Here is a 16492-nt window from a genome sequence, read left to right as displayed (position 1 = left end):
CCACACCCCCCTCTCACCTCGCCCTCCCCCCTGCCCAGCCCCCCGCCCCCCGCCCCACCCCCGTCCTGCTCCAAAGGTGGCCCTACGCCTGTGGTTCCACCAGCGCACCAAGTGTCGAGTCCCTTGTTGCCGCTGCTGCCTCTGTGACACCCCCGGAGTGGGGCGCCCCCCCCCCAGGCCCTTGAGAGTCCCCAGAAGCAGCTTTCAGAGCCTCTCCTCCTCCCTCTTGCACTCAGAGGGGGGAAAAAAAAAGAATCGAAAGGAACTGCCCAAGGAAATTCTGGGTAGGGCCATCCTTTTAAAGGTTTTTAAAAATATTTTATTATGATTGGCCCGCCCATCAATTTGGAAAGATGAACTTGGCTCTCGTTCCCGTGACCGATTTGGAAGTCCCGAGCCAGAGGTGAGCGACAAGCAGGTTACGTGATTCACCGATCTGGGAGGAGCAGCTGGGGGAGGGCAGAGGACGAAGGGCCAGATCACTATTCTTTTTTTTTCCACACTCTCTCACTCTCGTCTCCACGATTACTGCCCGCCCGGGGGCCTGATCACAAACCCTGCTTGGCCAGGGAGGCGGACACCTCGTCGGCGAGCGTGGCCAGCTGCGGTGAGTCCACCATGTCGATGCTGCCGGTGGAGGAGACGTTGCTGAGGTGCCGTGGGGACGTGTCCCCCGACACCACGGGCGACTTGTACACAATCTCCGCCCCGTGGTCGGTCTTGGCTTTGGCGTTCTCGCGGAAGGTCAGCTTGTGGGTTTCGATCTGCAAGAGAGGAGAGGGCAGGGTGAGGCGGAGAGGCCCTGCCAACTGCTGGCCTTGGGTGGGAGGGAGGCGTGGTGGGGACCACAGTTTCATCGTTTCCCAACGGCTAAGCTTCTGCAGGGTCCTGGTCACCTGCCAGCCAGCCAGCCTCCCAGGCCCCCTCTCCAGAGGCAGCGACCACTGAGTTTCTTGCGTACCCTTCCAGAGACAGGCCACCACACACACAAACAAACATGTGTATGTGTGAGTAGAGAAAAAAAAATACCATACATAAGGCAACGATATCCACAAGCTTCGCACTTCGGTGTTTAGACTTAATACCTTGCATTGTCATCAGTACGTAGCTCCCTCACTGCTCGCTGAGGGCTGTGTGGTTTCCCGTCACAGCAGATGGACCAAAATGTATCCACGCCCCTGTGGGTGGATATTTAGGTTGTTCCAGTGTTTTGCTCTCACAGACAATGCTGTGTTTGAATAGCCTCGCAGGCATATCCTTTCACACGTGTACTGTAAGTGTATCCCCGAAGTGGAATGGCTAGTAGGTCAAAAGGCGTGCGCATTTTATTTTGACACACACACATTGCCAAATTGCAAATGAAAGTGTGGAAGGAGAGGCTGGAGGAGATTCAGGGATGGGGCCGCAGCCCCTGCCGTCCAGCTGTGAGCCACACACGTGCCTCCCCTTTGCCAGTGACTGATGAGGATGCTGGAGGTGGCAGCAGCTGTGGGCAGCACTGGCAGGTATTCTAGAAAACACGATGCAACAAAGCCCTTCTGAAAGTAGGGCGTCGTTCCAAAACATACAAACGGCTCATACAACTCCATCAGAAAAACAACCCAATAAAAAATAGCCAGAAGACGTAAATAGACATCTCTCCAAAGACGACGTACAGATGGCCAACAGGCACATGAAAAAATGATCACGCTGATTATTAGAGAAATGCAAGTCGAAACCGCACGAGGTAACACTCACTCCAGTCAGAACAGCCATCATCAGAAAGTCTACAAGTAAAATAGAGTTGCCATATGATCCAGCAATCCCACTCCTGGGCACATACCCAGACAAAACTGTAATTCAAAAAGATGCACGCACCCCTGTGTCCACAGCCGCACTATTCACAGTAGCCAAGACGTGGAAACGACCTAAATGTCCATCGACAGACGACTGGATAAAAAGGATGTGGTATATATATATATATATATATATATATATACACAATGGAATACTATTCAGCCATAAAAAACAAAATAATGCCATTGTGCAGCAACATGGATGCAACTGGAGATGATCATACTAAGTGAAGTAAGTCAGAAAGAGAAAGACAAATACCATATGATATCACTTATGTGTGATAAGTGGAATCTAGAATACGGCACACATGAACCTATCTACAAAACAGAAACAGACTCACAGACATAGAAAACAGACTTGTGGTTGCCAAGGGGGAGGGCGGTCGGGGAGGGAAGGACTGGGAGTCTGGGATCAGCAGATGTAAACTATTATCTATAGGATGGATAAACAACAAGGTCCTACTGTACAGCACAGGGAACTATATTCAATATCCTGTGATAAACCATCATGGAAAAGAATATAAAGAAAGAGTGTCTACATGTGTATAACTGAGTCACTGCTATACGGCAGAGATTGGCACAATGCTGAAAATCAACTATACTTCAATTTAAAAAATTAAATTAAAGAAAAGCATACAAATGAACTTATTTCAAAAACAGAAAGAGACTCCTCACAGACATAGATAACAAACTTATGGTTACCAAAGGGGAAAGGGGAGGAGAGGATAAATTAGGAGGTTGGGAATAACATGTACAAACTACTATATATAAAATAGATAACCATCAAGGACCTATTATATAGAACAGGGAACTATACTCAATATTTTACAATAACCTGTAATAGAAAATAATCTGAGGAACAATATATATATGTATGTATGTATAACTGAATCATTGTACGGTACACCTGAAACTAACACAACATTGTAAATCAACTATACTTCAGTTTAAAAATAAAAAATAAAGTACAGCATCCTTGACCCAGAAGTCTCAGCTCCAAAGGATACCTGGGAAGCTCAGAAGCAGAAAGCATTAGCTGGAGATGCCAGTAGTACATAATAATTCTCTCCTGATGAGTCCTGAAGTGGTGAACACAGTAATTCTCAGCCTTTTTTGGGTCCTAAGACCTCCTTGAGCATCTGGTGAGACCAGGAAAATGTGTACACACGCATGTCTGCTCTCATACACACATGACGACTTCTCCCTACAATTTCAGGAGTCCCTGGACCTCAGGTAAAGAGGGCCTATTGGGCTTCCCTGGTGGTGCAGTGGTTGAGAGTCCGCCTGCCGATGCAGGGGACGCGGGTTCGTGCCCCGGTCCGGGAAGATCCCACGTGCCGCGGAGCGGCTGGGCCCGTGAGCCATGGCTGCTGAGCCTGCGCGTCCGGAGCCTGTGCTCCGCAACGGGAGAGGCCACAGCGGTGAGAGGCCCGCGTACCGCAAAAAAAAAAAAAAAAAAAAGAGGGCCTATTGCAGGGGAATTTGAGTGCAGAGAAAAACCAGGCTCCCATTTAAGCCATATGCTTGTTTTGTTCACGTTGGGTTACTACTTTGAAAAAAGGACTCTTCCTTATTACTACAACTGAAAGGCCATTTTGACATAAGATTTGATAAGAACACTTATGTTCTTAAGAAAAATGGGACAGCATCCTGAGAATGTCTCCAAATACCCCAAACTGAAAGGAACTCAGGTGGCGGGGCTCCTATGCTCCACTGCTTGTCAGCAGTTTTGCTCATCACAGAGAGAAATAGGGGACTGAACACAAGAGGACCCTCTGGGACCAGGTCAGTGACTCCTGGGCAGTGGGCAGGGCAGGGCCCACCCTTTCTGAGGCATCACAGAGATGAGTTAAAACAGGAGAAGTTCTGACTCGGATTTGGCTCTAACTCATGTTCTTTGGTGACTACAGAGCCCCAGGAATCCTCCTGAACATCGCCTCATCCGGGTCCCTCGACCACCCTGGGACGGGAATGTCTCCATCCGCTTTGCTGAAGGCGAACCTGACGCTGAGATGGCTTGCACATCTTGCCTGGGTCACGCCTCCAAACAGAGTCAAGCCCAGAGCTTTTCCCAGGACACAGAAGCTTCCAGAGTCAGGGGTAGAGGCCTTCCTTCAACTGGGAATCACCAATGCCCAGGCCTACCCAGACTCATTCCATATACAATATATTCAGTCAGACTCTCTGGGGGTGGGACGTGGTCTCTTTAAAGCTCCCCGGGGCAGGGAGGCCCTGCATTAAACAGGCTGGGGGCGGCGATGGAAACAAGCTGGCCTTTTGCAGAAAACGTTCTCATTTCCCTGGGTCTCACTTTTAATAGAGACCCAGGCAGCGCTGAGACGTATTCCTGCACCTGGAGAAGCCCAGTATGTGGAAGCCTGATGGTCAGGGAGCACTGTGGGGAGCCAGGACCCCTTCCTCCACCCCCACCCCCCGCCTTCCGGTGCCTCCATCACGGGTCAGGTCGTTTTGCGACCTGATTTAAGAACACGCCAGCAAAGGCTTCTCCAAAACTATGCTGTCAGGCTTTCACCGCAAAGGTGGGGTGGGCGTGTCTGTTCAGAACCAGAGGAGGAGGTGGTGAGCGGGATGGGGGGAGGGGTGGTGACTGCTCTGGGGACCCTGGCGGCCTCCAAGCGAGGCCCGGCTGCCACTTCTGACCAGCGGGGCCCCCTTGGGCTGCACCGCTGCTCACTGCTGCATTGGGTCCCACACCCATTCTGGAACATCCCTTCTCCCTTCACCACTCCTCAGTCAGCTGCTGGGAGGAACTGAAGACTTGAAAGTGAGCCACTTGCAGAACTTCAGGGCCAGCGTGGGCAGGAAACCCCAGAGGGCACTTCGCTGTATTTATGCAGAAGAGAAAAAGTGCGGCCACAAGACGGCATTCTGCAATGGGCCCAGAGGGAGACGCTGGTGTCCCCCAGCCCCCACTGCACACAGACACCCAGAGCCAGACCCAGGGCCTCTAGAAACTGCAGGGAATAATGAGGTCCTTGGTCTAGCAGCCTCCCCGTGGACACTTACAGAAGAGGCTTTGCTGAAATCTGGATTCCAGCATCACTGTTTTGCTCTAAACTGCCTAGTGACCCATTTAGAAAGTTAGGTTACATTCCCGTGACTGGCTCTTGGTGACTAGGGCTGGCTTTGGTGATGGCTACTTCCTTTTGGGGATGCTTGCCCACCACAGGGCCTAGGGCAGTGGCTCTCACCTTTAACTGCACTAAAGAGTCACCTGGGGGCTTTCAAAGCTCCACTCCAGGTGCCCAGATGGCACCTGAGACCAATTAGTCAGGATCTCCAGGGTGGGGCCTGGCATCAAGTGTGTTAAAGCTCCCAGGGGACATCAAAGGGCAGCCCAGGTAGAGCCCCGCAGGCCTGGCGGTAGCTGAGAATCCACGTCAAGCCAGTCAATACAGGACCCTCAGCTCTCCTGCCGTGGGAAACTGGACCAGCCTTGTCCGCCTGACTGTTACAGCCTCCTCCCCGCCCTGCCCCTTTACCTTTTTATGCCCTCCACCAGGGACGTGGGTGATGTTATCCAGGGACCCGATCTTGGACTGGACTCTCTCCTTGAAGTCCAGCTTCTCAGACTTTACTTCCACCTGGCCACCTCCTGGAACACAATACACACAGGGCACCAAGCCTTGAGTGAGGGCTAAGCAAGTGAGTGATTCCATGCAGACACCAACCTTGAGGGGAAGCTAAGACCAGCTTTTATTTAGAGCATGGTTTGGAGCAAGTAGGTCCTTCCAAAGGGCTTGAAAACAGTTTGCTTTCTCTCTCTAATCAGGGTGCACATCAAATATTTACTCAGCAAACTCTTCCTCCTTAGATGATGCAAAGGTAGATGACAGCTCAGTTCATGAGAAATTATTCTAAATTAGTTGGCTTCCAAAGAGTCAAGTCTTTCTATGCCAACATATAACCTACAGCCCTATAAGACCTCAGAATTAAACTAAATGGCAAAATGCACCCTTAATAAGGAAGGGCCCTGACCCTTTCTCCCCTCTCAGACACTTGATGCCATGCCCAAGTGTGGGAGATATGGCCTGAGGAAGAGATGAACTACATTACTTTCTTTAGAAGGATAAAGCCACTTAAGAAAGCGCCTCCCTTGGAACTTCCCTGGTGGCACAGAAGTTAAGAATCTGCCTGCCAAGGCAGGGGACATGGGTTCTAGCCCTGGTCCAGGAAGATCCCACATGCCGTGGAGCAACTAAGCCCGTGTGCCACAACTGCTGAATGAAGCCTGCTCACCTAGAGCCCGTGCTCTGCAACAAGAGAAGCCACCGCAATGAGAAGCCCGCGCACCACAACGAAGAGTAGCCCCTGCTCACCGCAACTAGAGAAAGCCCGTGTGCAGCAACGAAGACCCAACACAGCCAAAAATAAATAAATAAACAAATAAATAATTTCTAAAAAGATATCCATACTTTATTTTTTTTAAAAAAGAAAGTTGCTCCCAGTGTGGTAGGATGGTGGCCTCAGGAGAGGCATAGTTCTCACTGGAAGAGACTGAACTCCCACAAAATGTCCAAGGGAGGCAGGAAGGAATGACACACCTTCTAGACTACGTTTCTGAGAACCTTCTCTTCCTGCAGTCACGGTTCAAGTAAAGACCTCAGCCCTGAACAGGGCCTAAAGCAGAAGGCCCTGCTCTGGCCTTCCAGGTGGAAGTTTGCTCCCCAAGATGGTAGCCACTAGCCACCTGTAGCTACTTAAATTGTATTTATTTATTTTTAAATTTTAATTGAATCTTATCTTTTTGGCCACACCGTGTGGCTTGTGGGATCTTAGTTCCCTGACCAGGCATCCAACCCAGGCCCGGCAGTGAACATGCCGAGGCCTAACCACTGGACTGACAGGGAATTCCCCAAATTTAATTAAATAACCTTCGTTCAGTTCCTCAACTGCACCAGCCACATTTCAAATGCTCAATAGTCGCATGTCATTAGTGGCTACCATACTGAACAGCACAGGTATAGAACATTTCCACTGTCTCAGAAAGATCTATAGATAGCACTGATTTCTATACGGCATGAGATGAAGAAGGAAAGGGTTATAGCATGGGGAGTTCCAACAGTATCATTTTCTGTTGAAATGAAGTGACAGTGGGAACATGGCAACAGCCCAGGGTCCCATGTTGTAGCTGGGGCAGTTGGTGAAATTCCCCTCATGCTGGCTGAGGACCAAACTGGGACATCCACATTAGCCAGGCTTTGGCGGCCAGATCAGGCCCTTTCCCAGCTCTACATACCCCGTGTGCAGCCTGCCCGGAGAACTGCAGGTTAGGATTTAGACCAGCATCTGCGCTCCCTCCTTATCTTGTCTTGGCCAGCCTGGCCCTGCTCGGTAACAACACGCGGAGCCACACCTCCCAGGCTGCAGGAAGTTCCACCCTTAACTCTCTCCCTGATGGCCCACCCCATCAGTCCTTCCCAACCACTTCCGGAGAAGGCACCACCCCATCCTGTCCCACCCCTCAGGCCTCCCCGCCCCGCCCCTGCCTTCTACAAGGGCTGGCTACCTGGCTTATGATGGATGTTGCCTAATGAGCCACACTTGGAGGTCACCTTGCTCAGATCCACTGGTTTGTAGACTATTTGCACCTGGAGGAGAGAATGAGAGGGACAGTAAAATAGGATTATTTTCTTGGGGTGGAACGCAATGAAAAGCAGCTGTGTTAAGTCCAGGCCCTGCTCAGAGAGTGTTTTCCTGTCTGCCACGAGGAAAACACCCTATAGTCATGGTGGGAAAACGTGTTGGAATTCTGCCAACCTTGCCCCAGGGGAGCTGGGTCTTCACAAAGCAAATGGAGTGCCTTCAATTCCACAGGACAAGGACCCTCAGGGAAAAACAGGGCTACTTCCCCATTGTGCAGGGCCTACAATTTAGCAAACACTTAAGCTCGAAAAAGTTATTCTCTTTCCTGACATGAAATCGACAGATCACGTTCAGTGACAACAGAAGGAAAGACGGGATCAATATGATTTGTTTGCGCAGCATTTGAAAAATCTTGGAAAAGCAAGAGAGCCGTATCTGCTGCGCCTCTGAGAGCAGAGGGCCGTGTGGGGTTGTTAGGAGCTTTCCTCCCAGGAGAAGCTTCACAAACCCCCGCAGCCCACGACAGAGCAGTGATGGCCAACGAGAGGGCCCCAGAGCAGTCCCACAACCCAGTAAGAGTTAAGCACCAGCTGCCCCCGCCACCCACCCGGGGCACACGGTGTCCTGGACATTTTGGTTCTTTACAGAAAGGAGCAAAGCAACACCAGCAGGATGGGCCGGCGGCACAGCAGAAATCACAGGTTTAGTGTCTCCGGGAGGTTCAGCAGACACACGTAGGGGAGGCCTAAGGGCCTCAGGGCTCAGAGTCAGCCTGAGGGTCCAGCATGTGGCCAGGCCACACAGCCACCACCCCAGCCCCTGCCTGCTGATCTCAGCCCCCCGGGGGAGAACCCCACGGGGACCCAGCATTAGCAGAGGGGTCTCCTAGAGGAAGTCTCTACAAAGCCATGGCTGTGAGGGGTCCCCGATGGTCACTGGGTGACACTTCCCTCGTGTGGGGTCACCTGAGGATACAGGAGGCCTATCACCATGGAGGGGAGAGAGACGGCCTCGTGCCTGAGAATGGGGTTAATCCACAAGGACATCAGAAGAAAAAGGAGTTTTTACTTAGGTCTAAATCACCTGGAACAATCCCAAATTACGTTAGTTAACCAAAATCGTACTGGCATCTGCCGATTACGGATGGAGTTGATTCAGGCTGACAGGTGGACATGGCCTGTGTGCGTGGGTGCGCGGAGGGAGGTGTGGAGAGCCCGCACCTGTGGGCGTCGTGAGTTAACGACAGATTCTGAGCGGGGCACGGCTATGGGAACACCCCCCTCCTTCCCTTTACAAGCGAGATGAAAGGGAAGGCGGGTGTGTACAGACTTCCTTGTCTTCCCTTCAGCCTGGATGCGGTAACCAGTGGGGGAGAAGGGAGGGTGGAGCTGTGAAGACGGGAGAGCCTGGATTGGCAGGGAGGGGGAGGAATGGGGGAGGGGGAGGAATGGGGGAGGGGAAAGGAATGGGGGAGGGGGAGGAATGGGGGAGGGGGAGGAATGAGGGAGGGGTGTCAGGCAGACTGGAGGCCGGGGAGGGGAGGGAGCCTGCCAGGAGGCAGGGAGAATCCCTAGGAGAAGGAACAGAGCCTGCCTGTTGGGGAGTCACCTCCCAGCCGAGGAGAAGAGGGCCAGGGAGCACACAGAGGCAGAGCCCAGGCCGAAGGTACACTGTCCCCAAAATGCCTGAGGCCGACACTGAGCTGGGGCTCGTCAGCCCCCAGCCACCTTTCACCAGAAGAGCTCTCTGTGGCGGCTCGTACTGCAGTGGCCACGGGCCAAGGACAGCGCTCGGGGCCAGCCCGGGACATCCTGTGGCACTCTGCCGGGCTCACAGGCTAGCCCACCAGCTGGCAGAGAGTGCAGGGGGGAGGGGAGGTGCCCCTGAGGAAGTCCCTTGATGTCCTGGGCACCGCCAGCCGCAGAGGGAATGTACCCCCTGCCCCTACCTTCCGCCTGAAGGAGCGGGGCGCTGACTGCAGCCACTGGACCCCACCCCTCGGCCCCAGCAGCACAAGCTCCCACCAGCTGACCAGACGCACCAGACGCGAGTTAAACCGGAAAGCACGTGTCTTTCCTTCTCTGGCCAGAGCCTGCCATCTGCAGGGAAGCCAGAGAGCCGGAGTCAAAGCTAAAACAGCTATGTCACCTGGAGCCCACGATCACAGCCTGGGGTGGTCCCCACCCCTCCTCTTGGCGGAAGACGAGGTGGCAGTGGGACAGGAGAGCAGGGACCAGGGGCACAGCGGAGATACTGAGCAGACACTGGTGAGGAAGCGTGAGTGAAGCGCCATGCAGCAGCCTCGTCAGTGGCAGAGCCAGGCCCCGGGCGCTCGGGGCAGGAGGCAGCAGCGCATTGCAAGAATAAACCCCCAGGTCTGGACGCAGATGATATGTGGGCCCAGACTGGGCACTTTCTGGAGAGAGAGCCCCGCCGGGGGGTTCCCACTGTCACCCCTGCACTGCCAGCCAGAGGCCAGATGCCTGCTCTCAGAAACCATCCTCCTCCCCAGGCGTGGGCCTCAAAGGGTCTCGAACCTCCTGCTCCCAACGTGTTTAAACGTTTGCCTACAGCTGAGCAAGAAGGCTGGGGGAGCGAGGGAGGCTGCGGAGAAGGGGGGGCCGAGCCTCAGGATGCGAGTTTGCACCCATTTGTCTGTGAACTTGGAGGATAACAGCAGAGCCGGTCAAGTGGGCAGGCGAGAATGAGGATGCCAGCCCCAAATCTCGGGGACACATCCACTGGGGACGCAGGGAGTCCGCAGGGGCCGCTGGAGGAGGCCAAATTTAGAGGGGCTCAAAGCAGCGTTTCTGTCCGCCCTCGGTTGCGGGCAGGTCCCTGGTGCATTTTTGTTGGGCTCTTTCGCATCTGGAGCTTCTGCCGGCGGGTGGAGCTGTTTTCAAACATGAGCCGAGAGGCTTCAGAATCAGCTCATCCCTTGCAAATGCAGAAGTCAAAGGCGAGCGGAGCGGCATGGCCTCTGCTTGCTCTGAGGTAGGGTGGTAAAGACCTTTGCGTCAGAGCAAGCGGGCCAGCTGTCCCCAGTGGAGCCCCTTACAGCGAACCTGCTCAGGTGACGGAGGAGTCTTAGGTGCTGCCGCCTTCAGCCCAAACTCAAACGGGCTGTGGGGCTCCCAGTGAGCGGGGGCGAAGATGGGGCTTATGCTGTGAGGACCCAGCCGCCAGGAACAGGTTGCAGAGAGGACCAGTCACCTTCCCCGTTCCGCCCATGCAGCTCTGGGGCGCCCCTCCTGGGACGGTAGGCACGGGTGTGGGGAGCCTGAGCTGCATTTACCTGGGGACCCGGATAGACCCCGAGCCTGAGAACGGTTTATTCTATGCAATACGCAAGTACAAACGCTCATGCCGCTTTTCAAACCGGGCACCGCAGCTCGGCGCAGGGATAGCGTGACAGTACTCACACTGCCGCCTCCGGGCACGTGTTTGATATTATCCTTTGAGCCACACTTGGACTGGACGTTGCTAAGATCCAGCTTCTTATTAATTATCTGCACCTTTGATAGCCAGAAAAAAGGATGAGTGACATACCACACGCAGATGCATCTGCCCCGCACAAACGCGTCCGGCTGCGGGCCAGGGAGAGCAGGGCAGGGCTCAGTCACGCCTCCCCGGGAAGCACTCCAGGACTGTGAGTGGCTGGAGGCGGACCCCACCTTACAGCACTGGGTTTACAAAACGGATCCATCAGGAGGCAGTTCTTCCCTTTACAAGAGGATCGCGTTATGGAGGCCCCCTCAGAGAGCACCTCGGAGGCCAAAACATCGGAGGCGAGTGACCACCAGGTTGGGATGGAGCAAAACGTGCTCAGTTACATTATTAAATGAATAAATACAAGTCCCAACTGTAGCCTCATCCATACACCTACCAGACCCCTCTGAACATCCACCGAGACCTTTAGGTGGCTGTTCTCGAGTCCGTTATGAGTCTGTTAAGTCTGTTATATCTGCAGGAATCACCTGCAGATATATTTTTAAAATCCCAGACCTCACTCCTGACCTTAGAATCTCAGTCTTTGTGCTTATGAAAAGCACCCCTGGTGCTTGATTCAAGATGCATGGCTAGGTTAAAGAATCACAGACTTCATGGGGAGGACACAGGTGGTTTTATGGAGAAGATAAATCTGGACTCCCTTCTTCCATGGGAGGCCTTGGCCTCCTGGAAGGCAGGGTAAGTGCCTGCCCTTCACCATTGGCTCCGCCTCATCCACAAACCACCAGGCGCTCAGAGGGAACGGGGCGATGTTCCCAGGTGACCTTCCCTAAGTTTCCCCGGGAAGGTGTGGTCCAGGTGGTAGAGATCCCATTGTATTTCTGAGAGGCTCCTCCTTCTTCTCCAGGCACCAGGGAAAGGGTGTGGGGCTATCAACCTTACAGGGAGGAATGATTTTTACCCAATTTGTCTGTGTATTTCACAGACAAACAACCATGGTGCAGAGAAGAGGAGCTGAAAAACTCTGCCTTTTGTCTGCTAGAGCAGGGATCACATCCTCAGCAGGTGTCCTCCAACAGGAGTGCTGTATTGGGAACCAGTGGGCCTTAGTTTCTATTAATCACAGGTATAAATAACTGCCAACTGAAGTTTCCAATGAAGAACCAGCACTGTCCTCTGAAATTTTGGAAATGGCCCCAAGATCTCAGTTGCTGCCAGGTGGGGGCCACTGCCCCTGAGGCCCAGGGGTGGCTTTTAGGGCAGCTGTGGCTGGAGGGTCAGAGCCGGGGCCTGGTTCATCTAGGGTGAAGGGCCCCAAATCTGACCCAAGAGCCAGAGGCGGCCATCAAGGGGTCCACAGGTCCTCAGCCAAAGGAGGAAATAAGGACATGATAGCAAAATTTGTCCGTCCTACTTTTTGGTTTGAAAAATGGCCTTTCCTCCAATAAAATTTTAAAAAATAAAAATGAAAATAAAATGGCCTTTCCTTTATTACATTATTAATTATTAAATTACATTGATAGGAGATATTATTTTTAGATGTCCTTAACCTGGCAAAATTAAAATACAGTCATCTTCTCTTGGACCCCCTTCCCTGTTTTCTTCCTTAATTTCACTGCTCTGAATGGAAAAACCTGGGGAGAACACATCTAACCCATTGCTTTGTTTTCTTTTATGTTCCTTTAAAGTAAAAAAGCTATGCCTTTTTTCATCATAAAATAGTAACAGGACATTACGATTTTGAAAAACAGAGGTTCCAGAAAGAGGAGAAAATGTTTTCTTGCTAACCCAGCACAGCCCCTCTTGCATTTTCTTGAATTCTCTTCAATTCTCCTATATAAAAATAAAACTACCATCTCAGACATATAAATGGTAGTAATTATTGTGTACATACTATTTTATATCTTCCTTTACCAAATGTTTGCCACGTTCTACAGTCATCAGAAGCATTAATTTAAAAATTATGTCATATTCCATTTCATGTTATCTGTGCTATCAGATATTTATACTGATTCCATTTTAAAGAATACAATCTCACCGTGAACATCGTTCTGCAAGGAGTTTTTCCCATTTTGTGGATTATTTTCATAGCACAGAGCGCCAGAAGTACAATTTCTGGGCCAAAGTTACAAACACTCTAAAAACTCTCCCCATAACTCTCCAAATGGCTTTCTAAAAGGGTCAGATTAATTTCTCCTGTGAGCACTGTTGAGAAGGTCAGTTTTACCGTGTTGCTGCCAGCATTGTGCATTAAAAGAAATTGTTTTTCTTATTTCTTTGATTAAAATAAGTAGATCTGCGTTGTTGGCTTATTATGCATTTCTTTGATTATTACTAAAATTGTTCCTTTGTCCTTTTTTATTTTTGCTAGTAGTTTTTTTTTTTCTAACATACAAACGTTGACATTTTTATATACTTCCTTTGTAACATTTCTTCCTTTGTAACTTCCCTGGTTTTTAAATGTAAAAACCATCCCTCATTTAGAGGCTGGATAAATACCTAATTCCACGTCACCCTTCTCACCTGCCATCCCCCGCGGCCCCGCCCCCAACCTTCCTGATGAAGAGGCCATTTAAAGCCCCGAGAAGTTCAGTGACTTTCTCAAGTCAGTGGCAGAATCCACACAGGAATCTAGATCTGGGCGTTCTGCGGCCACGGCTACCTACGTAACAACAAAAACAGCCTGAGCTGTTCTCAAGCCTGTCATCTCATAAACCAAATAAAAACAACACTCTCTCAAGGTGAACGGTGACGTCTGTCCTGCCATATAGGAGACAGCATGGCAACGCCTCAGCCCAGGCTTGAGATGGGACAAAGAGGTAGAACAGGTTTTCTCACCCTGCTTTGTAGGCAGTTGCTGTCAACCTCTGCACAATGTCCTTGAATCATTTCATCCCACCCTCAAATTTTAAGGAGTCCCACATGAACTCCTGCTTTGGGGGTCATTTTTTATTGATAACTTTCCATTGGATAAGTCCCAGAAGCAGACTCTCCAGCTTTCATAAGAGAATCGGAGCAGTTTAGAATTAGAAAATACACACCAACACACAAAATAATAAAACAAGAAGATTGAAAAGACAATGGTAAAAGAACGGGAGGTCATCAGGACTGACAATTATAAGACTGATCATTACATTTAACTCTGAGCTTCCTGGAAGCCAAGGCAAAAAGTGAAAACATGTTGGGTCACGTAACTCTCTTATCTGACAAAGAAAACTTACCCGTTTTTCAAGGAGGATTGTCTTATTTTCTGTATTAATCCTTACAAGAACATTATCAAAAAACTCAAGAGCCATTAAGCAATAACAAGATGTGCAACATACACAGAAATGTTTTCTCTGTGAAGCGTTTTCTTGTTCCAATCCCACAAAAAAGGCAACGAGCTTTTGTGGGATTTGGCAGGGACATAAGGATATTTACAAAGCAGACCTGAATCACTGTTAGTTGTCAAATTAAGTCAACACCCTTTTCAGAATGGTAGATTTACAGAAAGGAGAGAAAAGGGCAATGGTTTGTATTATGAAATTGGAATCCTGAAACTTAATTTCTCAACCAGATTAAATGTATGATATTGAGCCTCAGCTTTGGGCAGACACTGAAAATAGCCAAAGGAAAAGAACAATGTTTTGGAAGCTCCAGATTTTGATCCCGGGGACTCCTAGTCAAGGGATAAATTCCTGTGGTCAGGGTTCAACCCCGGAGGAGAGGCTGGGGTGGTGTGAGCCTGGGATCGGGTCCACTTTGGTTTAATCCATTTCCTGGAGAACCCAAAATGGTTCCAAACCCTCATCAGACCTTGTTCTGGTTCTGTTTGGGCTCAGCTTTCTTGAGGTGCTCCAGATCACCCAGCCCTCGCCACTCCTACCCCAGCAGCTTCCAGGCAGGCCCAGCGTCCTTGGGTCACCCCTGCTGAGGCCTGTCTCGAGCACTGCCTGGCACTGGGCCCGGCTTGGCCTCACTAGGGTCAACAGGCCCAGTGCTGAGGACTGGCGGCTGGGATGCTCTGGTGGGAATTTAACCTGGGGTGGGCACTGGACGCCCACAGCAAGCCTTCTCTTCAAGTCCAAGGTGGTCAGCCTGAGAACTGACACAGGAGATCAAGTAATAGGGGAGTCACCTTTAGAACTATTTATACTGTTCCTTTAAACAGTGACTGTCCCAAGATTCTTTATAATGATGGGATTTACACAAGATGTTTTTCCAGAAACACAGATGCTGTGTATAGGGAGATGCCCAGAGGGGGCTCCCAACCTGGCTCTGCACAGCCTGACACTTCAGCGCAAGTGCAGCTGAGTGCCTGGCCCTGACCCAGGACAAGCAAACTATCCTCGGTACAGACTCACTTTATTTACTCCACATAAATGTTCTACACGTGTACTTTTAAAAATGAGACAAAGTTTCAACAGATGCAACCAATTTTTTTTTTTTTTTTTTTTGCGGTACGCGGGCCTCTCACTGCTGAGGTCTCTCCCGTTGCGGCGCACAGGCTCCAGACGCGCAGGCTCGGCGGCCATGGCTCACTGGCCCAGCCGCTCCGCGTCATGTGGGATCCTCCCGGACCGGGGCACGAACCCGTGTCCCCTGCATCGGCAGGCGGACTCTCAACCACTGCGTCACCAGGGAAGTCCACAACCAGTTTTTGAAACACTTCAGTTCCCCAGAATGGAGACAGACACAGCGTGCTATCGCCATCTCGTGGCCACCTGGAATATTGCAGCCCAAGGCTCCCCAAGCCCGGCAGCTTTGCTAGGTTTCTGTCCTGCCTGGGGCCTTCGCATCCCAGCTACTGCCTTGGGCGTCCCGGAGGAAGTGACTTTAGCTCCGTCTGCTCAAAGCCAGCCAGACCACCCCCCATGCTCTGGTCATGACTCTGCATGTCCCTTCTCACCTCGGTAGCCACAGGGATGCCCCCAGTTCTCCTTACCTGGCAGCCTCAGCCCCATAAGAGCTCCTTCTGTCTCACGATGGAAGGTACCTGGGACCTCTGTGCTCTCCGCCGACCACACAGAGACGCTGCTGAGGTTGGTGCTGCCTTCACCTGGGCTGCGCCCAGACCTGCCCCCTTATTCACCTCCCCCTCCGTGACTCCCTGACAGTCAAGGCAGAGGCTCCGCGGCGGCGGGTGCTCTCCACTACCCTCTTTCTTCTCCATCCTATCCTGCCCTGTCGGGGCAAACACAGAGCTGGTTCACAGCCGACCCAGCAGGGACCTCCCTCTATCAGCTGTTAACTCTCCAAAGCTCTCGCGTAAACGAACAAAACTCCACCCTAACCCACGCCCTTCGGCTACCCCAGCTGTTGCCAGTTTTAGCTTTATTTTGCTTTTGCTCTGAGTATCTCCAGGTGCAGTTTCCCACTATTCTCTCTTCTGTGTGTCCAGCACTCTATGTGGGGGACTGTCCTTTCAAAGACCCAATGACGGTCCCAAACAAGGGTCTGTCCTATCTTCTCTGACTTGGTAACAACTGATATTGTGGGTGACACTCCACAACACACGTGACTCTCAGTACGGTGACCCTTGATGGGGCAGGCTGCTCCCTCCTGCGTATGCTTCCCTGGCCAACCTCTCCTCTTGCCCTTTTTTATCTGCTCATGTGTCT

General features: G+C 51.4%; 1 protein-coding gene across 25 annotated transcripts in view; it reads right to left on the bottom strand.

The window, feature by feature from the left end:
• Positions 1 to 296: 296 nt before the first annotated feature.
• Positions 297 to 16492, bottom strand: part of MAPT (microtubule associated protein tau) — a 100997-nt gene continuing 84801 nt past the window's right edge. For 18 of the 25 annotated variants that reach the window (XM_059048732.2, XM_059048735.2, XM_059048740.2 and 15 more), the window contains 4 exons: positions 10865 to 10957; positions 7366 to 7447; positions 5339 to 5451; positions 297 to 764 (listed from right to left, as the gene is read on the bottom strand). In XM_059048732.2, coding sequence (XP_058904715.1) covers positions 549 to 764; positions 5339 to 5451; positions 7366 to 7447; positions 10865 to 10957 — 504 coding nt within the window. In that variant the 3' untranslated portion in view covers positions 297 to 548. The remainder of the gene's footprint in view (positions 765 to 5338; positions 5452 to 7365; positions 7448 to 10864; positions 10958 to 16492) is intronic. The other 7 variants (XM_059048734.2, XM_067020925.1, XM_067020931.1 and 4 more) reach the window with 1 other exon arrangement.

The sequence above is a fragment of the Kogia breviceps genome, chromosome 19, assembly GCF_026419965.1.
Source record: "Kogia breviceps isolate mKogBre1 chromosome 19, mKogBre1 haplotype 1, whole genome shotgun sequence".
Taxonomy (NCBI): Eukaryota; Metazoa; Chordata; class Mammalia; order Artiodactyla; family Physeteridae; genus Kogia; species Kogia breviceps.
The sequence above is the reverse complement of the archived record's forward strand: the minus strand, read 5'-3'. Positions and strand labels throughout refer to the sequence as shown.